Source organism: Diabrotica virgifera, chromosome 2, assembly GCF_917563875.1.
Source record: "Diabrotica virgifera virgifera chromosome 2, PGI_DIABVI_V3a".
Taxonomy (NCBI): domain Eukaryota; kingdom Metazoa; phylum Arthropoda; class Insecta; order Coleoptera; family Chrysomelidae; genus Diabrotica; species Diabrotica virgifera.
The window spans coordinates 195,127,091-195,151,671 of NC_065444.1; the positions used below are offsets into that span (position 1 = coordinate 195,127,091).

At 31.8% G+C, this 24,581-nt stretch overlaps 1 protein-coding gene across 8 annotated transcripts in view; it reads right to left on the reverse strand.

Moving 5' to 3' along the window:
• The window catches only part of LOC114337108 (cyclic AMP response element-binding protein B), a 138,848-nt gene that overhangs the window by 21,527 nt on the left and 92,740 nt on the right, over nt 1–24,581 (reverse strand). For all 8 annotated transcript variants that reach the window (XM_028287504.2, XM_028287501.2, XM_028287500.2 and 5 more), the window contains one exon: nt 15,494–15,628. In XM_028287504.2, the coding sequence (XP_028143305.1) occupies nt 15,494–15,628 (135 nt within the window). The remainder of the gene's footprint in view (nt 1–15,493; nt 15,629–24,581) is intronic.

Sequence of the window (24,581 nt, forward strand, 5' to 3'; positions counted from 1 at the left end):
TAATTTGTGCTTAATTTTTAATCGCACCAACAATCTTAACTACGTAGGTATTTTGATAGATAAACCATTATTGGTAATTTTAAGGACCAGTCTGGATTAAAATGTATATCCATCCATCCAATGGCACTACAGCCCAAATCGAGCCTGGGGCCTCCTTCAATAGCTTCTCCAATCATTTCGATTTACCGCTGTTCTTTTCCATGAACGCGTTCCCAGAAAGTTCCTGGCATCCTCATCGACTTCGTCTTCCCATCTCTTTTTAGGTCTTCCAACAGGTCTTCTTCCCTGCATTCTTGCATTCAGCAATTTTCTGGGGATTCTACTCTCATGCATGCGGACCACGTGCCCTGCCCACCGTAATCTCTGCAGTTTAGTGTGTTGTGCTAGAGTTGGTTCGCTATACTGCTCGTATATTTCTCTATTATACCTTATTCGCCAGTTCTTATTTTCACTTATTGGGCCCAGTATCCTACGTAATACTTTTCTTTCAAACACATCTAATGCATTGGCAGATTTCTGTGTCACCACCCATGTTTCGCAGCCATAACTTACTATGGGCCTGATTATATTATTGTTTTATATACCCGGAGTTTTGTTTTCCGGTGTACGTCTCGCGATTTGAATATGTGGCCCATCGCGAAATAGGCTTTATTTGCCAGCACAAGCCTTCTATTTATTTCCGGTTCTTCTTCATTGCTTGCAACCAGATCCATTCCTAGGTACGTGAATCTATTCACATGTTCTATATCATCAATAAAGTGGTGTTGCGCCGGTCTATTTGATCTGGTTTGTATGAGTAATTTTGTTTTATTTGTGTTTATTGCTAGCCCTACTGCTTCTGCACTCTGTTTCAACTCAACGTAGGTTTCTTCCGCTGCATTCATTGTTCTGCTCATTATGTTTATATCATCCGCGTATGCTGCTAATTGGGTAGATTTGTTTGTAAGTATGTTATTTCCGCTTACCGTCTAATTACATATTCAAGAACAAGATTAAAAAGCGTTGGAGCCAGTCCGTCGCCTTGTTTCAGTCCTTGCGTTATCGTAAACGCATCAGTGATCTGTCCTTGAATACATACTTGTGCTTCTGTTTCTGTCATTGTCATTTGCACTAGTCGTATTAATTTTGATGGTATGCCAAATTCTTCCAATATATTAGGTAGAATTGTTCTATCTATTGAATCATAGGCTTGTTTAAAATCTACAAAGAGATTGTAAACGTCCATGTCATATTCCCATGATTTGGCTAGTATTTGTTTAACTGTAAATAGTTGGTCAATGGTAGATCTATTTTGCCTAAACCCTGCTCTATTAATATGTATATATTTCTGAAATATTATTTGGGATTGAGTATTTTCACGGCCAACCTAATAAAATTTTACGTATTTTTTTGTGCAATTAATGTTTAGCTTGAATCACCAATAACTCACAAATTAAACCAGTTAGGTATAGGGAATGCTTAAGAAATAAAAAAGTACCATAAAATATCATTTCATTACAATACTAAAATACAGGGTGTTCCATTTAAGAAAACTCACAAAATACTCATTCTGAGTTTCGACCAACCCTGTATACTAAAATTAAAAATTTAGCTATACTAATGATTCTTAACAATAGTAGAGTATATTAAAAATCATTTGAACGTAAGTAGAGTTTTAGATGTCAAACTACAATTCTACAGGGTGTTAATTTTGCTACGAAATTAATAAAAAAACGTAATTCTCTTTTAAAATACCCTGTATAATATTACAAAACCTCATATTTTAAGAAAGAAGACATCGAAGAATCCAAAAATGTAAAAATATACAGGGTGTCCCATTTAAAAAAACGAAGGTATAACCGGAAGTTGCAAAGAGATGAAAATATTTTCATTTAATAGATCATCCTTCAAAACCCCTTTATTCCAATTTTCATGACTCTGTTGCCTTTAGTTCTCGAGATATTTCTAATAGGCCAGTTATCTGCCTCACCCTATATATTTAACCCCTCATCCATCAGAATTTAAATACATCGTTTTCCTTCTACAATACTTTTATTATAGTGTTATTTCTATGTTCAAAAAGTTGGACTGGATTAAAATTAATGGTTTTAAAAAAAATAATATCAAATTATAGAGCGCATTTTTAAATTTTCTTAAAAATCTTCCTTTTCCTCCATGTAACTCGAAAAAGATGAGATACGAAAAAAAGATACTACACAAAAATGTAGGGATTTTTTAGATTAAAATTTCCTTTTTATTTTTCATTACTGTATCTCTTATCATTTTCAAGTTACATGAAGAAAAAGAAGATTTTTAAGAAAATTTAAAAATACGCTCTATAATTTGATCTTTTTTCCAAAAACCATTCATTTTACACCCGTCCAACTTTTTGAACATAGAAATAGCACTATATTAAAAGGTATTGTAGAAGGAAAACGATGCATTTACATTTTGGTGGATGGGGGTTAAAATTACTTCTCATTTTTTCTTAAAATACATTAGTTATATATTTTGTTTGTAGCATATATCGCTTAGTTTTAATGTAATGGACCTTTAATATAGCTCATTTTAAAGGTCTTTTCAAGCACTACAAAAGGTATTAGTAGCATTATATACCTAACATCGACCGTTACTCTGTTATTTCAAGTTGAATATACCAATTTGAGAATGCATCAAAAAACAAACTATTTTCATCTACCATATATCTCTTTTTGTATTATAACTAGAAGATTTATGAAGGCAAGTGTCTCTTTGTTTTTTTATAACCTAAAAAAATGTTTAATATAGTTTTTTTTAGTTAGATGCATAGTTTTAAGATATTCGCAAAAAACCGTTCGAAAAGGTATTATGTTTCAGTGAAAATGGCCAATTTTCAACCACGAATATCTCAAAAAGTATTGAGTTTTCAAGAAAAAATTATAGAACAGTTTTTGCTTAGAATTAGGTTCTCTAGCGAATTCCGTGGTAATTTTAACCAAAAAATTTTCCACCCCTGAGAAGGGGTGGGAACCACCCCCCAAGATAAAAGCACACATCGGCATAGGGTAGGCTTTGAATTAGGAGATAAGTAGCGGTTAGGTCCAAAATTTCATTAAAATCCATGCAGTAGGATAGAATTCGGAGGTAATATCCTATTCTTGCTCCCATTGACTGGCGTAATTTGCGAATATTTGGTTTATGATTTCATACCATAGTAATATAACAAAATATAACAAATTACTATTTTATAACATGATAATAATGAAAGTAAAACTAAATACAGTCGGAAAAATGAAAGAATACCCATGAACGATCAAATCAATCACTTATTTTGTATTTGCTGTCTTTTTCAATAAATAACAAATGTTTGTGATAGAAAAACACAGCAAATACAAAATAAGTGATTGATGTGATCACAGACCATACATACTCATAGACGTTTCACGACCATGTTAATCTTTCGGATCGAATTAACGCCATCTCTTGATTGGAATGGGAACTAAATTGACAAATTTTAGTTACGTGAGAATTTCAAATTATAAATTTTTCGGGAACTTTGATGAAATTTCGCAGGAAATTAAAACAACAGAAAGACAATTCAATGTTTTATTCCATATTTTACTGAAAACTTCAAATATTCCAATTTGTTTTCAAAATGCTAAACACTACTGCTATGTGTCACGTGAAAGCTCTGATGTGTATCGAGTTGAATGAAAATTTTTGAAAGAATCTTGTAGGATGATTGTTTAGATAAATATTACCTTATAATCTTTTACAAACTTTCAAAAATATATAGGTCCGAAATGTTGATGACACACTTGTCTATTAGAATAAACTGATTCCAGGATCTATTATATTGTTTTTTTTTAATGTGGAGAAACACAACACGGAATGATCAATGTAAACTAAAAATTCTACTCATAAAAACGGAGAGGAGGTTAATACACTTGATTAAATCTAATTAAAAACGTAACACCACTATAATAAAATATTTAAGCCACAAACTGTAAAATAAAAAGTAAATAAAAAATTAATTTGTCAACTGTCAGTTGTTAAATATGACAAGAGAATTGACTGACAGCGACATCTCTGGATTGGAATGGTAACTAATTTGCTGTCTTGACCTTGACAATTTACGTGAAACGTCTATGATTATGTATGGTTTGTGGATGTGATCGTTCATGGGTATTCTTTCATTTTTTCGACTGTATATGTAAAGGTTGATTCATTTAGACGTACTTTTTTTGGTTAGGATTTGTTGGGAGATCGTGCATGAATGGTATCACCTAAAGTTGCTTTCTTATTCAGTATCACCTAAAGTTGTTTGACATTTCATCCTAGAAAGACTTAAACTCGGCACAACGTCTAGAAAGTATTTAGCTGTATTACGAAAATAGGCGTTCAATGAGGAATGTGTTTCGTGCGCTTAGAGCAAAAAAAAAAAATGTTTTCCGATGAGGCCCGTTTTTGGCTTAATGAGGACGTGAATAAACAAAATGCCCGTATTTGGGTTGATGAGCAACCCAAAGAGGTCCAAGAGTTGCCAATACATTCCGAAAAAACCACTGTTTGGTGTGGTTTATGGGCCGGTGTCATCGTCGGTCCATGTCTTGGACCGGCCAGAATGTTACTGTGAATAAAGACCATTATCGCGCCATGGTAACGGACTATTTGGTACCAGAAATTGAAGTTCGTAGTTTAAGTGACAGTTGGTTCCAAAAATATGGCGCCAACTGCCATACATCCCGTGAAAGCATTGCTTTACTGAGAAAACGGTTCGGTGAGCAATTTATTTCACGCTTCAGACCAGTGACTTATCTGCCTATATCCTGTGACATCACACGTCTAGTCGTTTTCCTCTGGGGCTACCTTAAGTCCAAAGTCTACCTGAATAAACCGGCTACGATTGAGGCATTGGAGGCCAGTATTACTCGAGTCACTGGTCAAATACCAATCGAACAGCTCGAACGCGTCATCGAGAATTAGACCTTCAGAATGGACCGTCTTAACCGCAGCCATGGTCAATATTTGAAAGAAATTATGTTTAAGAAGTACATAATTGTAAAGAATGGTTCTTTTTTACGACAATAAAGATTTTCAAATAAAATTCATTTTTTTCATTGTTTTTTCTTTTTTAAAAAAGTATCTCTAAATGAATCACCCTTTATAGGAGCCGCAATAACCAAAACAGAGACAGGATCGGTCAGAACATCACCATCTTGTATCTTGGAACAACAATAACTGAAAATAATAACGGATCAGAAGAAATAAATAATAGCATACAAGCCGACAACAGATGTCTTTATGCTCTTCAAAACCTTATAAAATCGAAACAACTAGTAAGACGTACCGGGTGTCCCAATAAGAATGGCTCTCGGCCATATCTCAGGAACCGTTTATAGTACAGCTTTGGGAAAAAAAAATTTATAACAAAAGTTGCCCCGAGAAAAGTCTGGAAATTATTTTCATATTTGTAAGTCCACCGCTAGAGGGCGTAATTGAATATCAAAAATTTAAAAATCAAAATTTTACAAAATTTACATAATGAAAGGGCACTGAAAATCCGATCGTCGTATTCTTCACAAAATTCTGCGAATATTTGATTTCACAAGTGTAACTCTACCTTTGCAAATAAGAGGTGGGGGTGAGTGGGAACCTTGCTAGGAAAAATGGCTGTAAGTCCGGTTCTGCTTAATCGATTTTTGCAAACTTGGTCTCGTTAAAAACAGATCTTTTTCATTAATGTAAGAGTTATAATTACGAAACAGCCTAGTAAGTAATATGCCAGCTAGGGGGCGCTATTTTATGTTTTTCAGAAATCTAGTTTTCTTTGGAAAATATTAAATACAAGTATGCACTTTTAACCCTAAATTACAAAATTAGACCAAATTATCAACAGAATATCGAAAACCGCATGTGGATACCTTTTTTCTATCTCGAGATATCTTAAGAAACGTATAAATTGTAAACAAACTGATAATGTCACCGGTAAACGAAGTTAAGGAAATCAAAGTGATAACAGGTAGTGTGCTATGGAAACAAATTAGAGCGGGACACTTGCGGAGTGCAGACAGAAGTGAATATTTCTCATAGATTCAATTATATTCGGTTCGATTCAATTCGATTCCATTTAATTGGATTTAATTTTATTTATTATAATTATGCGTATAATTTAATATATTTAAAATATACCCAATTTAATACATAATATAATATAATATGGTTTGTCAATCGTAGGAAAGAGTTTGAAAATCTTACAATCGTCGAAATTTTTAAACTTTTTGCTACGTTTGACAAACTGTACTAGTGATTTTACCCATTAATTTTAGACTTAACAAACTTTCAAAAGAAGTTTTACTTCAAATTGGATAGTGAATATAATTATTATTATATAAAATGAATAGGATGTTTAAAAATACAATTTGAGGATAAGTAGGTTGAAAGGAATAATGTAATCAACAAATTTAAAAAAGCCACTTTTTTATAAAGGCCTCCCCTTTAATGAGAGTATCTAAAAATAAATGAACTCTTCAATGCATTATTTACGATTAAAATTTACACGAAATATTTACTATACTTCATCAGTAATTAAATTTTTAAATTAAAAATATCGGTTACATTATTAAGAAAAATAATAATTTAAAGCTTTATGTATCTTTATATCTTATTAATCCTAATTTTAACGGGTAAAATCACTAGTATATAATATTATGTATTAAATTAGGTATATATTATATATTTATATTAAATTATTGATATAATATATATTAAATAAAATTAAATCTAATCGAATGGAATCTAATCGAATCAAACGAATATAATCGAATCTATAATAAGGATTCACTTCTATCGGCATTCCGCAAGTGTCACGCTTTAATTTTTTCCACAGCACACTACTTGTTTCCACTTTGATTTCCGTAACTTCGTTTACAGGAGACATCATCAGTTATGTTTAAAAATTAATACGTTTCTTAAGATATCTCGAGATACAAAAAAGGTATCGACATGCGGTTTTCGATATTCTGTTGATAATTTGGTCTAATTTTGTAATACAGGGTTAAAAGTGCATACTTGTATTTAATATTTTCCAAAGAAAACTAGATTTCTGAAAAACATAAAATAGCGCCCCCTAGCTGGCATATTACTTATTAGGCTGTTTCGTAATCATAACTCTTACATTAACGAAAAAGATCTGTTTTCAACGAGACCAAGTTTGCAAAAATCGATTAAGCAGAACCGGACTTACAGCCTTTTTTCATAACAAGGTTCCCACTCACCCCCACCTCTTATTTGCAAAGGTAGAGTTACACTTGTGAAATCAAATATTCACAAAATTTTGCGAAGAATACTATGATTGGATTTTCAGTGCCCTTTCATTATATAAATTTTGTAAAATTTTGATTTTAAAATTTTTGACATTCAATTACGCCCTCTAGCGGTGGACTTACAAATATGAAAATAATTTCCAGACTTTTCTCGAGGCAACTTTTGTTATAAAATTTTTTTCCCAAAGCTGTACTATAAACGGTTCCTGAGATATGGCCGAGAGCCATTCTTATTGGGACACCCGGTACAAAGATACCACTATACAGGGTGAGTCATAACTATAGGGATATAGACTAAGGACAGGTTATATGGACCAAAATATGGCTATTGGGCCAAATATGCCTTAATAAAATGTTGCTGAGAAAAAAGATACAGGGTGTTAAAGTTAATTTTTGTTTTTCGTTTTTTGCTAATAGTTTCCCTGTATATTTATAAATTGCTATCAAAATTGGCACAGAGGCATAATCTTAGACAAGAAATAGTATTTTATCTACAATTTTACGTTTTGTCATTCCACGTGGATCATTCCTGATGACCAAATTGAGTCTAAACTTTTTCTGATGAAACTTTTGAGTAATTTTTATTAGAAAATATGACGTAAACATCATTTTTACGTAAAATTGGACTCTTGTTTAAACATGATAATTTCAACCGTTTTCGATAAAAACGCAGTCGAACTGCTTAGAGTCTTAAAAAAGGATTTCAAATATTATTTCATTTATGAAAAGTATGCTTTGGACTGTCAGATAATTGTTGTTGGTAAATGTCATTTGTTCAGAGTAAATTATTGTTGATGTGACAGTGTAGTGTAGTGTTGCATTTTTTGAAAGTGATCATTACTTTTTTGATTGAAATGCCTCGTCACAATCATTTTACTAATGAAGAAATGCGAGATATGATTTGCGTGTACGCACAAGAAAATTTTTGCGGTCGCTCGGCAGCCAGAAGGTATGGAATGTTATACGCAAACAGAAGGCAACCAAATCACAAAACTTTTGCAGGATTATATCGTAGTTTAGGTGAAACTGGGTCATTTCACACTAAAAATCGGGGTGGTCGACCGAAACAAATAACACCTAATCAAGAAGATGAACTTTTGGTTCGAGTAGATGAAAATCCTGAAATAAGTTCACGACATCTATCAGCAGCAACAGGAGCAAGTCAGTCGTCTATTGTTAGAATTCTAAAAAAAGAGAACCTCCATCCTTATCACTTCACTCCTGTTCAAAATTTACTTCCAATAGATCTTCCACGACGGTTACAGTTTTGCCAACGTATTCTGAATAAACATCGCAATGACAGACACTTTATTAAGAATATTATGTTCACCGACGAAGCAACTTTTACCAGACGAGGGGTTTTTAATTGGCGAAATAGTCATTATTGGGAAGAAGAAAACCCGCATGCTATTAAAGCTAGACATTTTCAGCATGAGTTTAAATTGAATATTTGGTGTGGCATTACAGGCGACCAACTACAAGGGCCTTATGTTCTTCCTCCGAATTTAAATCGAGATTCTTATTTATTATTTTTGGAAAATACTCTTAGTGATATTTTAGATGATCTGTCACTGGATGTAAGAAGAAAAATGTGGTTTATGCAGGATGGAGCGCCACCTCATTTTTCATTAGCTGTTAGAAATCATCTTAATGACGTATTTCCTCAACGGTGGATTGGCAGAGGCAGTGATTTTCAATGGCCACCAAGAAGTCCTGAGTATAACCCGCTAGATTTTTATTTTTGGGGACATATGAAGTCCTTCAATGAAATTAATACACGAGACGAACTTTGGAGATACATTCAAAATGCAGCTAATCTTATAAGGGAACAGAATAATATTTTTTTTAACGTCCGAAAATCCTTTATAAAAATAATTAGAAAAGACATAGAAATCGGAGGAGACCATGTAGAACATTTAGTTTGAGTTTTTGTGAGTTCTTTTAAGTTAAAGTGTGTTTAGTTTTGATTTATCGTCAAAACGGAAACCTTACGTTAGTGGCAACTTTGTTTATTAGTTCGGTATTTGATATCCCCTTCTGAGTTCCTGAAATCTTCAATTGCGTTTTTATCGAAAACGGTTGAAATTATCATGTTTAAACAAGAGTACCAATTTTACGTAAAAATGATGTTTACGTCATATTTTCTAATAAAAATTACTAAAAAGTTTCATCAGAAAAAGTTTAGACTCAATTTGATCATCAGGAATGATCCACGTGGCGCCCTCTATGACAAAACGTAAAATTGTAAATAAAATACTATTTCTTGTCTAAGATTATGCCTCTGTGCCAATTTTGATAGCAATTTATAAATATACAGGGAAACTATTAGCAATAAACGAAAAACGAAAATTAACTTTAATAACACCCTGTATCTTTTTTCTCAGCAACATTTTATTAAGGCATATTTGGCCCAATAGCCATATTTTGGTCCAAATAACCTGTCCTTAGTCTATGTCCCTATAGTTATGACTCACCCTGTATAAAACAATAATATGACCTATAGTGACGTATGGCAGTAAAACGTGCACTATATAACAAAGGCAAACGAGGAGAGACTACGTGTTTGGGAAAGAAAAATCTGTGGGCCTGTGCTTGATGAAGCAGCAGGACAATATAGGATAAGAATTAACAAAGAGTTGATGTATAGCTCGAAGAACTATACCCACACGCCAGCATAATAAAAGAAATAAAGTCCAGAAGACTCCAATGGGAGGAAAGGCACGAAAGAAAAGTAAGGCTGGTATGGGACGATTTCTTAACTGGAAGAAGACCACGTGGACGCCCTCGACTCCTCGGTGGCGAGATAATATAGCATAGCAGGAGACCTGAAAGCTATGGACGTGGAGAACTGGATGGAGATTGATCAAGACAGAGAAAAATGGAGAGATGTTGTTGAGTCAGCTAAAATCCAAAGAGGGTAAGACCTGAAAGCTATGGACGTGGAGAACTGGATGGAGATTGATCAAGACAGAGAAAAATGGAGAGATGTTCTCGAGTCAGCTAAAATCCAAAGAGGGTAACGTCACGTAGTAGTAGGTAGTAGTAAGTAAGTAATACATATAACAAATGCATGGTAATAGAAAAATTACTCTGAATCATAGTGGAAGTTAAGTATAGAAAAAGAGATCGGTAGGAAGGCTCTAGAATTTATGGCTGAAAAACTTGAGGAGATGGTTTGACCGCGTAGATATATTTCGTGGATCAGTTTCCAAAGCTACAAATTTACATGTATTTCATTTAGAATATTCTAAAAAGCCATTAAGTCATATAATCTGTATTATAGTCTAGTAAAATAAGATTACACTACATGTAAATCAAAATGTAAATTCGTACAGGTTGGAACAAATTTTATATCAAAGTTTAGGTGAGTACAAAAGATATTTTTAAGAAAATATCCAAATCATGTAAGGGGATCATTGTTTAAATAATTAAAAAGGTGTCATTTTTGCACAATATTTGCTTTTTTAACTGCCGAGATAATTTACATTTTAATGAAGGTCTTTAGGATTTCTTTCTACAAAGCTGAAGGACAAATCTTTCACCTAAGACTTACTAAATTAAATTTGACCCCCAATTTATTTAAATAATAATTATATATAAAATTTAAAAATCAAATTTGCAAAAAAGTATTTCTTGCGTTTTAAATAAGCACTATAAATTATTTAATTTAATAAGAGAAGTTGCGCCATATTACCAGTATTAAGCAAAAAATAGGTTAAAAAATATTTAATAATTTATGAGATATTTCATTTGTTTATCAAATGTTACTATATTTTAATTTGCAAAAACGCGGTTGTTACCAAAAGAATATAAAACTTTGTGCAACCTCGTTACTTTTATTTTTATGTATATTTTCGATAAATGTATTGATAAATTCAAATTTCAATTTAACTCCCCTCTAAAATGACATTTGAAAATTGTTTTAATTTGTTTATAAATTGTTTTTTAATAACATCACGGAGATTCAACATTTTGAAATTCTGTTCCGATAATCCGGTTCCTGGGAATTTTTCACTAATTAACAAATTTGTTTTGTCGTTTCTTCTTCTTTTTTTTCGTTATAGTAAAAGATATAGTTTTGTTTATAGAGGGAGGTTCATTAAGAATGTCCAATCTCTGAGTTGTCGATTCTAGACCTCAAAATATTAAGATTTAACCAAAATCACTTCATTAAAATATGGCTCCTTATTGAGTTACATGGTGTTTTATTTAAAAATTATTTTTGCTCGGTATTTTAAAACTATTCGACATATATCCTTTTCATACTTGGTACAAAGTGTAGGTACTATACACCCTATGAAATTATGTTAAATACAGGTTTCCGGCTATTACCAGAGGCGTACGACGGGCGGACAGGGAAAAGCAAATGGTTGACCCTTCCCAAATTCTACGTCACTGGTGAAATTGCCATTTTAGCACAATTTTTAAATTCTCCAATACTGTCTATGTAAATAATATCCTCCTTACTCGTAACGATAAGTCATTAGTTTTCGAGATATTTGCAGTTAAACATGTAACGGCACAGTTATTTTATTTTAATTAAGGTTTTGTGCCGCTTAATTTTTAATTTCAAATATCTCGAAATCTAATGATTTTATCGTTAAGACTGAAGAGTATATTATTCATTCTTAACGATAAAATCATTAGTTTTTGAGATATTTGAAACTAAAAATTAAGCGGCACAATATAATATATTAATCAAAATAACTAAATAACTGTGCCGTTACATGTTTAACTTCAAATATCTCGAAAACTAATGACTTTATCGTTACGAGTAAAGAGGATATTATTTACATAGACAATATTGGAGAATTTAAAAATTGTGCTAAAATGGCAATTTCACCAGTACGCAGAATTTGGGAAGGGTCAACCATTTGCTTTTCCCTGTCCGTCCGTCGTACGCCTCTGGTAATATCCGGAAACCTGTATTTAACATAATTTCATAGGGTGTATAGTACCTACACTTTGTACCAAGTATGAAAAGGATATGTCGAATAGTTTTAAAATACTGACCAAAAATAATTTTTAAATTTTTAAATAAAACACCCTGTAACTCAATAAGGAGCCATATTTTATTAAAGTTATTTTGGTTAAATCTTTATATTTTGAGGTCTAGAATCGACAACTCAGAGATTAGACATTCTTAATGAAACCCCCTCTATAAGCAAAACTATATCTTTTACTATAACGAAAAAAAAAAGAAGTAGAAGAAACGACAAAAAAAAATTGTTAATTAGTGAAAAATTCCCAGGAACCCGATTATCGGAACAGCATTTCAAAATGTTTAATCCCCGAGACGTTATTAAAAAAAAATTATAAAGAAATTATAACAATTTTCAAATGTCATTTTAGAGGGGAGCTAAATTGAAATTTGAATTTATCAATACATTTATCGAAATCATACATAAAAATAAAAGTAATGAGATTTTAAACAGGTTTATATTCTTTTGGTAACAACCGTGTTTTTGGAATTGAAAATATAGTAACAATTGATAAACAAATTAAATATCTCATAAATTATTAAATATTTTTTAAACAATTTTTTTTTGCTTAATACTGGTAACATATCGCAACTTATCCTATTAAATAAAATAAATTTATAATGCTTATTTAAAACGCAAAAAATATTTTTTTGCAAATTTTATTTTTAAATTTTATATATAATTATTTAAATAAATAGGGGGCCAAATTTAATTTATTAAGTCTTAGGTGAAAGATTTTTCCTTCAGCTTTGTAGAAAAAAAACCTAAAGACGTTCATTAAAATGTAAATTACCTCAGCAATTAAAAAAGTAAATATTGTGCAAAAATGACCCTTTTTAATTATTTAAAGAATGATCCCCTCATATGATTTGGATACTTTTTTGAAAATATATTTTGTATTCACCTAAACTTTGATATAAAATTTATTCCAACCTGTATGGAATTACATTTTTATTTTTTTTTTATTTTATTAGACTATTAATCCAGGGAAGAATCAGCAACAATAATATAATTATCGCATTGATCGTCGTCGATTTTTTACAGACATTATTAAAAGATTATTATTTAATTTTAAGTTTATTGTATTCAGAAAAGAAAATTTCAATTAAGAATGGATACATAAACGACTTTAGTAGAATAGACAGGATAGAAGCGGAACAACTAGCCTATTTAGTACAACCACATGAAAGATTATCGAACAAAATTTAATACCCGTATTCTATATACCATATTCGATTGCACCCAGTGGTGCAAAATTAGCGTCCATTTCTAATAACATCCAGACGAAGAATTCCCCGTTCACCCCATAACTACCCACAAAATATGCTTCTCTCTCGTACTTCCCACAAATCACTAATAAACTTACCAAACTCTTCAAAAACTTACCAATTAAAATAGCCCTAAAAACACCATAACTGTAGGAAACTTATTTTCGAGGAAGAAAACCTCCGTTGGCCCCTTTAAAACACACTAATGTTGTATATCATATACCCTGAGCAGAGTGCAACTCCTGCTACATTGGCCAAACCAGCCGCTCTTTTCAAGGTCGTCTATGTCCTCACAAAAACGACATTAGGATTTCTAAACCCTCTTGTGTTCTTGCACAACATACCATTTCAACTAAAATCTGATCGACTTCGCAAACGTTAAAATACTTTTCAAACAACAAAATTATCATGAGAGCCCTCCTTGAAATGTGCCATATTCTAAAACATCCAACAGCCTTAAATAAACGAACCGACATCGATCATTTGAGCCGGATATATCAATCTCATCATGCACAATAAATATGAATCACTTCAGATTTCACTTTTGTAGTGAACTGTGGACGCTTTTAAATTCTAAAAAGCTAAACGCATTCAAATAAACCAATGAAGAGTTGACTTCATATGTTTTCTCATGGACAAAAATATCGAATATTTTGAAATTATCATGTTAAGTGAAATTTTTGTGCTGCAATTTTAGTCCTCCCAATGTCATTCGAATGGGATTTCTTTTGCAAATGCGGTATTTTAAAGTGTCATCAATTCTGGATCGGATTTAAATCTGATATGGGCTTTATGGTGGCCAATATAATCTTTTAAATTTAATCTCATCAAGGTAAGTATTCACTATTCTAGCGACATGAGGACGTGCGTTATCGTTCATTAACACGAATCTGTCATATCCAGTATAACTGGCAAATGGTAAAACATGTTTCAATGTACATGACAGCTGTTATTCATCCAATCACCTCCAGAAGTCCGGCATGTCCTTTCCAAGCAACAGCGCTCCATAGCACAATGCTGCCATCACCAAAACTGACGCTCTGTATGAGGTTTTAACTGGCATGCCGTTCGACAACGCATCCGTAGACGAAATTTCGTCCATCTGGCTTTTCTATGGGGAATGTTATGCCAGTTAGAACCTCGTACAGAGCGTTAGTTTTAGTGGCGTTGGCATAATGTTATGGAACGTTATCGCTTGGAAAGGACATATCGAACTTGTGGAGGTGATTGGGCGAAGACAGCCGACATGTACATTGAAAACAATTTAGATCATGGTTTGCCATTTTCCAGATACATTGGATATGACAGATTCGTGTGAATGCACGATAATTCACATCCTCACGTCGTTGAATAGTGAATACTTATCTTGATGAGATTCAATTTAAAATATTATACTAGCCACCATACAGCCCACATCGAATTCAAATCCGATCGAACATTTATGACACTTTAAAACATCGCAATCGGAAAAGAAATCCTATCCTATGACACTGGGAGGGCTCAGGATTGCAGCACAAATGATTTCACTTCCCATGACAATTTCAATATATTCGATATTTTTGTCCATGGGTGTACTAAAGGTTATTGCGAGTATGCGAGGGAATAGTAAAAAAGGTAAAAAATATTGGCATATCTCATCTCGCTACAATGAAGAAAATAATGGTATAAGATGTAAGGTGGCCGTAAATAAGTTAGAATAAACGAGAACATCAACTTCTTACCTAATTTTCCTAAGTTAATGTTGCCCTATTCTAACTTAGCTGCACCGTACTAAGACGATAAAATAGTCAGAAATACGTATGCCTTGCATCTTATATACTATTGGTATAAATAATATAAATAAAATATACAAAATAAAAGTATCTAATGTATCAGAAGCAATTTATAAAATAAAAGCTGAGACTCTTCTGAGATTGGATTGAACAGTTGATAAAATATAGTTGTATGAAAATATCCATACCAGGTACAAAAAATTCTTGCCCTTGAGCGTATTGTACGATGGCGCCACCTGCAGTCGCATTAGTCATTGTTAATGTTTGAATACCCTGATGTCCACCTTCACCACTAGTAATCTGAAGAGCGGTTGCTGGTAGCACTGCAAAGAAAAATAATATTAATATTTTCGGAAATTCAAAATTACATTAAATATATATTTCTATTACAGAATTGATACCATTGTAATAAATATATTATATATTACAATATTGTTAGAAGGGAAAAGCAAGTGTTGTGCTGAAGAGTTCAAAATAAAAGTTCTATTGCTTATTTTGTACAAATTAAATTATAAGAGTCAATTTTTACTATGGTAACTTCCACATATTATAGACATCGTCTAGATTTGTAATTTATTAAAAACCTTTTTTTCAATAATTTCTTGATGTGTTATTCTGAATATTTATTTGTGATATATCAGCTTAATTTAATTTATTTTAATTTTATTTATTTTAATCTATTTTATTTTAATTCAGTGTATGCTATTTTATTTTAATTTATCTTATTTTATTTTACTAAGAATTAACCCATTTTAATTAAAAACATATTTTTGTTATTTTTTGACGTTTTGATTTGCACCCCGAAAATCGTTCTCAAAAATATCCGAAAAAGCAATCGAAATTTTCCGAAACTGTTTTCTTGTGGCATGTTGCATAACACAGACACTTCTAAGATGGGATTAAATCATAATTAACTGTAATCCGAATTACATTTTATTATTTTGTTTTGAATATCGAAAAGAGAATCATGACCTGCTCTAACGAAAATATACTTCTGAAAAAAAAAAACAATCTGTTAACATCGATTATATAAAAAAAATATTATCCATTATTATTGATAAAAAAGGAATACGACGAGATCGAAGAAATGGAACAAGAAAACATCAAATAGCATCCTGAAGGTAGCAAATTTAAAACAACCACTACACTGAGATCTATTCTAACCAAACTTAACAATATACAGGCAAGATCAAAGAACCGCATTTATAAAATTCATTGCGAATGCAAAAATTTTTTCCGAGAGAAACATGAGCATTTTTCAGTGCGTCACAAATGATAGAAAAAAAGGTAAGTCCGTGATAATATACATTTTAGTGACATGACATTTTAGTTAATTCTGACAGTTATCACATTTTATTTGCAATTTGGCATAAAATCAAATCAATTGTGTTTATTGCATTTATAAAATGGCATTTTCTTTGATTTGTATAGTCTTATAAATTGTACAGATTATATTCGTAGATATATTACATAATTCGTAAATAATTTTTTCGATTATGGCGCCATCTATTGACAACTAGAATGTTATAAATGTCACCGACGAAATGTAATCACCGACGTGCGTTTTTTTCTGTCACATACAATTTAATGCGTTAGAAAAAAATCGAAAAACTGTGACGCACTGAAAGATCCTCATGAGAAAAAGCATAACAGCTATAAAGGAAGTCAATAGCAAAAAGAGGAAAGTCGAGAAAATGAAGTAAATTGTAAAGCAAACATATCAGTAGAGTGCAGCAAGATCTGGTTACCAATGCTGAAAGAAGAAATAATCAGTAAAAACACTAACTAGTTAACAGCAAGTCAGAGTCACGTCATCTAGAATCAACTGTAACAATCACAGAGAGATCAGAATTTGATATTAATCCGAATCAAAAAGTGTAAAAATGGCTGGTGCCTATAAGACCGAGGCCAAGTAAGTCAACACCATGTCCTAGTTTTTTAATTTATAATTTTTGAAACCGATTTCCAGATTGGAAATCGAAACTTTATAACAAAATAATTAAATGTAATTCTTAATACAGTTAATTGTGGTTTAATCCCATCTAATACATATCGACTTTTCTCTTTTCTAGAAATCGGAAAGTCGAAATAGACGTATTTTAAGATAAAATTGTGGTTAACTCCCATTAAAAATAGTAAATAACAGAAAAAAACGGAGAAATTAATTGTGAAGACGCACTTGTAGATTTCAAAGTATACTCCTTCTCAGAGGCATCTTTCAGTGCGTCACAAGTGACAGGAAAAAAGGTAGGTCCGTGATACATACACATTTATAATATTTATTCCAGTTGTTGATAGATGGCGCTATAATCGAAAAAAAAAGATTGAGGTATTTACCCATTATTTACCTATTACCTACATATCTATACGACTATAATTTAAAGTTCTTCTCAGTCTTTCAGTGTGTCATTAATGATGATCATTTTAAGAATTTAGAGAATCATAGCATGACAGTTTAGTTAAATCTGATAGTTGTCAGAATCGTAATCGTAATTTGGTATAAAAACAAATCAATTGTGTTTATTTCATTTATAAAAAGGAGCGTTCTTTGATTTGTATAGTCTTATAAATTATACAGATTATAGTCGTATAAATAATACATAAATCATTTTTTGTTCGATTATAGCGCCATCTATCAACAACTAGAATAAATGTTATAAATGAGTTTATTCACGGACGTACCTTTTTTCTCTCACTTCCAACTTAATGCGTTAGAAAGAAATCGAAAAACTGTGACGCACTGAAAGATGCCTCTGAGAAGGAGCATCTTCTTCTTCATGTACCATGTCCTTTCAGAATGTTGGTTACCATCACAGCTATCTTAATTTTGTATTCAGAACGAGCATAGTACATTGTAATAAATATGATTACATCAATTACCAAAAAAGATTATTATTTATTTGAACATTAGCTACACTTTTTACTTTCAGATTTAAACATACACTGAGGCAAAAGAGTAAATAATGATTGCTGATTAATCTCTTGGAGACTACTTATAATTAATTCGTAGTATAGAACTCTTATTGAACTGCACTCTCATTGTGCAAACGTGAAAATTACGTACCTTCAAACGTAGACAGATTGCCTCGAGTTATGGTATATAATTAAACTCGTGATATTTTTTTTCTATTTTAGTGCATTAAAATTATGGAAGGGAAAAGTGTTTCAAAGATCTTTTACAATCTACTAATCACGAACTATACTAAAAATAATTTAAACTAAAATTGTGAAATGCCAATGGTATTTGATCACCAGAGCTTTAACAATAATATACTCTACGTTGATGACATATTCATTATCATTAAATAAGTAAATAAATAGTAAAAGGGATAATAGACTAAAAGTTTACTCATATAGAAAGCTAGTTTTGTCCACTTTTATATCTTTCGTGGTGTACAACCATCACCATTTTAGTTTTAAGCGAGTTAAATTGCATCTGAAGGTTTGATTTTCCTCTTACTACATAATTTTCTTTTCTTCTAGGAAAAATACCTCCAGCATTTGTCATTTTATTTTATAAATAGTTCAAGTTTTCTTGATTGTATCTACGTTGGTCCTGATAATAGGCCTGGATCCCGCGTAGCAAAAAAAGTTGATAGCAAGCTGAAAATTTGTTAATAGCTTAACGGTGTCTAGTCGGACAAACTTTGATATACGGGAACACTGGAACAGGGGAAGTTTTAATTGTGGAACAGTTTAAAAATTTGGAACGTCAGATTACGAAAACGTCCCATGTATTTTGTCGGAGAGAACATCCAATTGATTTGTTACCATTTTATTGAACTCTTAGGCAAAAATCAGACTGCTATTACTAACCAACATGATTCCTGCCATTTGACATGTTCTTCGTGTTCCACTCATTAAAATGCCTAGTTGGTGATAAATAGCAGTCCAATTTTTGCAGGACAGTTTAATGAAAGGGTAACAAATTAACTGGAAGTTCTATCCGACAAAATACATGGGACATTTTCGTAGTCTGACGTTCCAAATTTTTAACCTGTTCCACAATAATTAAAACTTCCGCTGTTCCAGTGTTCCCATACATCAAAGTTTGTCCGACTAGACAACGTTAAGCTATTAACAAATTTTCAGCTTGCTATGAATCAATTTTTTTGGTACGCGGGATCCAGGTCTATAATGCTAACTTGGATTATGAAGAATATTTTAAATTTTTTTAATTAGTCAAGATATTCAGCAAACTGAATTAAATACTTCTCCATCCCCTCATTCCAATATGTCTGAAATTTCTCCTATATCGTTTAGATATCTCAACTTAGGTGATCCCTTGTTTCTCCTTCCGACTTGTTTGTTTAGCAGTTATTTTAGCTACGTCACTTCCATCCATCCCTATCACGTGATTAATTCATCTCAGGATGACGGCATCAGTATCGTTAATACGATGGTATTAACGATCCTGATACCGTTTGTACAATCCTGTACGGTTAATCTGATGGTACTTACGATGTCTGTATTCCTAAAAGTCTATCTATAGACTTCAAAATTATATTATCTTCGCCATACACTTCTTCGTCTTCTGGGTGTCCTATCTGTGACGAATGTAGATTATCACCATAGCAATCTTTATCTTATCTGTAACAGCGCGGAAAAGCTGCACATATGTTGTGTTGAACCAGGTTTTGAGGTTCTTTAATCAGGATGTTCTTCTTGCTGAACCTAGCTTTCCAAATATTTTTCCTTGCAAGATGGCTTGTAGGAGGGCATATCTAGATTCACTTCGCATGCGTCCCAAGTATTGTACCTTTCGAGATTTGATGATGGTCAGTACCTCCGGTTTTTCTTCATTCTTCCTTTCAGCCAAGCATATTCGTTTTCTTATTTCTTCGGTATTTTTGTTTGGATAATTTTATGTCCTATCGATCAGTGGTAAATCTGTTGTTCAAAAATCCTCTTTGGTAGGATTTATGATATTGTCAGCGTAGTGTGATAGTCGTTCCTGCAATATCAGGGACAAACCCTTGTATGCCATCTTAAGAAGAACAATCTCATCTAAAGTTGGAGCAGTTAAGCATGTTTCCTTTCTTGTGTATAAAGCACGTAATGCAGATATTGATGATTCCAAATTTAATGAAATCACTTTCTTACTGGGATGAATAAAATGTATAAATATGCAGCTTGTTTATTGCTTAATTTGAAGGGCATTATTTGTAACCACTTTTATGTCAATTATTCATATTTTAAAGGTTGTTGAATTATTAATGTTAAAAAATTCATTCTGAGAATTCAATTGGAAATAAACCACTTATAGACAAGGCGAAATCGGCGGGTTCGAAGGGAAAAATATTCCCATGAGATTTTTTTGCATAATCACATTCGTGAGATATCCCAGAATAAGGTTCAAGAAGTCGCCCACGTGAAAAGTGGGCAAATTTTTTTTAACAATTTTTTTTTAATCAAATTGCGAGAATTAATATTTTTTGCCCGAACAATTTTTTCTTTAATTTTTTGGACCATTCTGGACAAAAAAGGTATCTTATAATTTTTCTCTAAAGTTGATCGTTTTCGACTTATAAGCAATTTAAAATTGAAAAAAACGAAAAATGGCGATTTTCAAGGCTTAATAACTCGGTTAAAATTTATTATTATGAAAGTCAATATATGACTGAATTAAAGTTTAAAGCCCCCCCTACAAGATCCTGAAGAAATTTTTGTCATTATTTTATTACTAAGCTGTTATTTTTAAGTAATAATAATAAGCACCATGCACGTGTGCGGCCGCTGTAAATTCTGAGTGCGAGAGAGAAGCCATTCCAGCAGTCCAATTGTGCATCTTACTCGCACTCACATTTACAGCGGAGTCAATACGATCTAACAGCTCATTGTTATTAATTAAAAATAACAGGTTAGTAGTAAATTAATGACACAGATTTCTTCAGGATCATGTAGCGGCGACTTTAAACTTTGATTTAGTCACTTTCTGACTTTCATAATAATAATTTTTAACCGAGTTATTAAGTCTTAAAAATGGCCATTTTCGCGTTTTTCAAATTTTAAATTGCTTATAACTCGAAAAAGATCAACTTTAGAGAAAAATTATAAGAAAGCTTTTTTGTCCAGAATGGTCCAAAAAACCTAAAAAAAAATAGTCCCGGCCAAAAATATTGATTTTTGCAATTTGATTAAAAAAAAATTGTTAAAAAAAATTGGCCCACTTTTCACGTGGGCGACTTCTTGAACCTTATTCTGGGATGTCTCACGAATGTGATTATGCAAAAATATCTCATGGGAATATTTTTCCCAACGAACCCGCCGTTTCCGCCTTGTCTATTAAGGTTATTTTTATCCCTTTGTCTTCGATATAATGACATTGAATTATATAATTATGCCATTGAAATCCTGTGTACGTCAAAATAGAGTGCAGATATTCCTATTTACATTTACCAATTTTAGTTTAAAATGTTTAAATAGTTCCTAAGTAACACTCTTCTGAAAAAGAGGAAAATACATGTTGATAAAACAAAAATGTGTGTTTCAAATATTACTACGAACATATAACTTTAATAACTTTTTTATAATTATTTACACTATATTTTGTCACAGAAAGATGATGAACTTTGAACAATACTTATCAGAGAAGCTAAATGGAAGTGAAAACGAGAAATGTTTTAAGTGAAAAATTGAAATGTTGATGTTGAAATTGAATTAAGTATATTTTCAAAGACAGAATCATTAAAAACATACCAAATCGGAGACCGAGAAATATTGACAGAGCGTTAGAATAGCGTGTGATAACTTATAAAACAAGCAAGACTAAAATCAACATAAAAATCGAACTTAGTCTTCTTCTTCGTTAAGTGCAGTCTCCCAATCGGAGGTTGGATATCATCAGAACAATCTTTACTCTATCTACCGCTGCTCTGAAGACTTCTATAGACCTTCCTATACTCCCTCCGTCTCTTATATTTAATCAATGGGAAAATCCCAATAGTTGGCTGTACACCATAGTTTAAAAAACTCATACAGAAGTAAAAACTTCAAGTTGTATACTGGTATAAAATTGTTTATTAAAAAACTTCATAAAATGTCGTGCAAAACGTTTTCGTTCTAATTCAGAACATCTTTCTAGGCACTGAAGATGTTCTGAATTAGAACGAAAACGTTTTGCACGACATTTTATGAAGTTTTTTAATAAATAATTTTATACCAGTATACAACTTGAAGTTTTTATTTGTGTATGAGTTTCTTATATTTCCCTGTATTATCAGTGTTAGCATTTCATATTGCTGTCCCCTCATTACGTGTCCCAGATATTGCAACTTTCTTATTTTTATTGTGTTTATTATTTCGCATTCTTTGCCCATTTCCCGCAATACTTCCGTGTTCGTTTTCTTCTGTGTCCATGCTAATCTAAGCATCTTTCTGTAACACCACATTTCAAATGTCTTATGAATTAGAACTTAGTCTAAGAATAAAAAAAAAGATTAGATATAAATGAAAACGGCAATACCGTATATAAAAAGAATTAATAATGAGATCATAATTCACCACAAAAAAATAATCTACTGTCAATAACCAAGAAACATAGCAATATTAACAAGGCAGAAGAACTAAAATTTTTCTTTTCTAAGCGCCCTTTACGTTACGACATTTGAATAACATCAAGGTATTTTTTAGGTTGCTACTTAGAACAATTTGACAGAAATGTAAGTGATCCGTTCTCATAGTAGACGAGCAGCAGCAACCCCTAAAAATACGCAATACCGTCCACGAAAATCCACTTTAAGGTGAATGGCCAATTCTGGTCATTCTTTATGTTTTCGAGGTCGCTGAATCCGAAAAGTTTATTTTTATCTAGAATTGGCGGAACATGTTCAAAAATCAAATTTTATGCAAAAATGCGGAAAATAAACTTTGTTGATTTTTCAACTTTAGCTCGCTGTATCTTTGGTAGCTGTAAATATTTCCTTTTGAAAATTTTACTGTGTCATCTTTAAAGTATTTAGATAACAATGAGATGTGTCCAACATGTTTAAACAAATTAAAAGAGGAGTTGTTAATTTTTAAACACTGTCATCAGATCTCGTTAGTTTCATGTTTACTTAAAAAAGTTTAGTGAAAAACTTTTTAGTTTATAATTTTAACCAATACAGCAATAAAACATAATTCATGAAGAAGTTTTTTGGAAAATTTTAAGTCAAAATAGGCAATAGGAAAAAAGTTATGTGCCTTTATAGACGAGCGGCACACCCCAAAAACCGACTATTTCTCGAGATACTTACCACGGTGTGATGAATGGCTAATTTTGATCATACTTTATGTTTTTGATGCTGCTGAAAACGAACATAAGGTTTATTTTGAATTTTACGTGGGGGAACATTGTCAAAATCGCAATTTTACCCTAAAAATAAAAATGAAATCACGTTTTTTTGAGTTTAACTCGCTACAACTCTGTTCCGTTTTAATAGTTTTTTCTGAAATTTTTACAGTATATATTTCTTACCTTTCTGAATACAGTGAGACCTGTTTCAATATTTCTGTCTTATTATAATAAAAGTTATGAATTGTTTAAAGTAAAAGGTGCAGATTCCTGAATTGCAAACTTTAATCGCAAAAGTTGAGTGACATAATTTGAAATTTAGTTTTTAATCAAGTTTATGATGACATATAGAGTATAAAAAACAAAATGTTTTAAAGAAAAAAAATGATGCAACTTTTAATTTTAATAAAAACGTGATTTTTTTTTTATTTTTAGGGTAAAACTGCGATTTTGACAATGTTCCCCCATCTAAAATTAAAAATAAACCTCATTTTCGTTTTCAGCACCATCAAAAACAGCTATTCAGCACACCGTGTTCAATATCTCGAGAAATAAGCGTTTTTTGGGGGAGTGCAACTCATCTATAAAGTCACATGTTGCATATTTTGATTTGAAATTTTCCAGTAAACTTCTTTATGACTTATGTTTTAATAATATGTTAATTAAAATTATAAACTAAAAAGTTTGTCACCCAACTTTTTTAAGTAAATTATATCACCCAACATGTAAATAACGAAATCTGACGACAAATTGTTCAAAAATTAACAAATTCTCTCTTAAATTGTTTAAACATCTCGGGCAAATTCCATTGTTATCTAAATTCTTCAGAGATGATACAGTAAAATTTTCAAAAGGAAATGTTTACAGCGACCAAAGATACAGCGAGGAAATATGAAAAATCATCAAAATTGATTTTTCGCATTTTTGCATAAAATTTGATTTTTGAACATGTTCCACCAATTCTAGATAAAAACAAACTTCATATTCGGATTTAACGACCT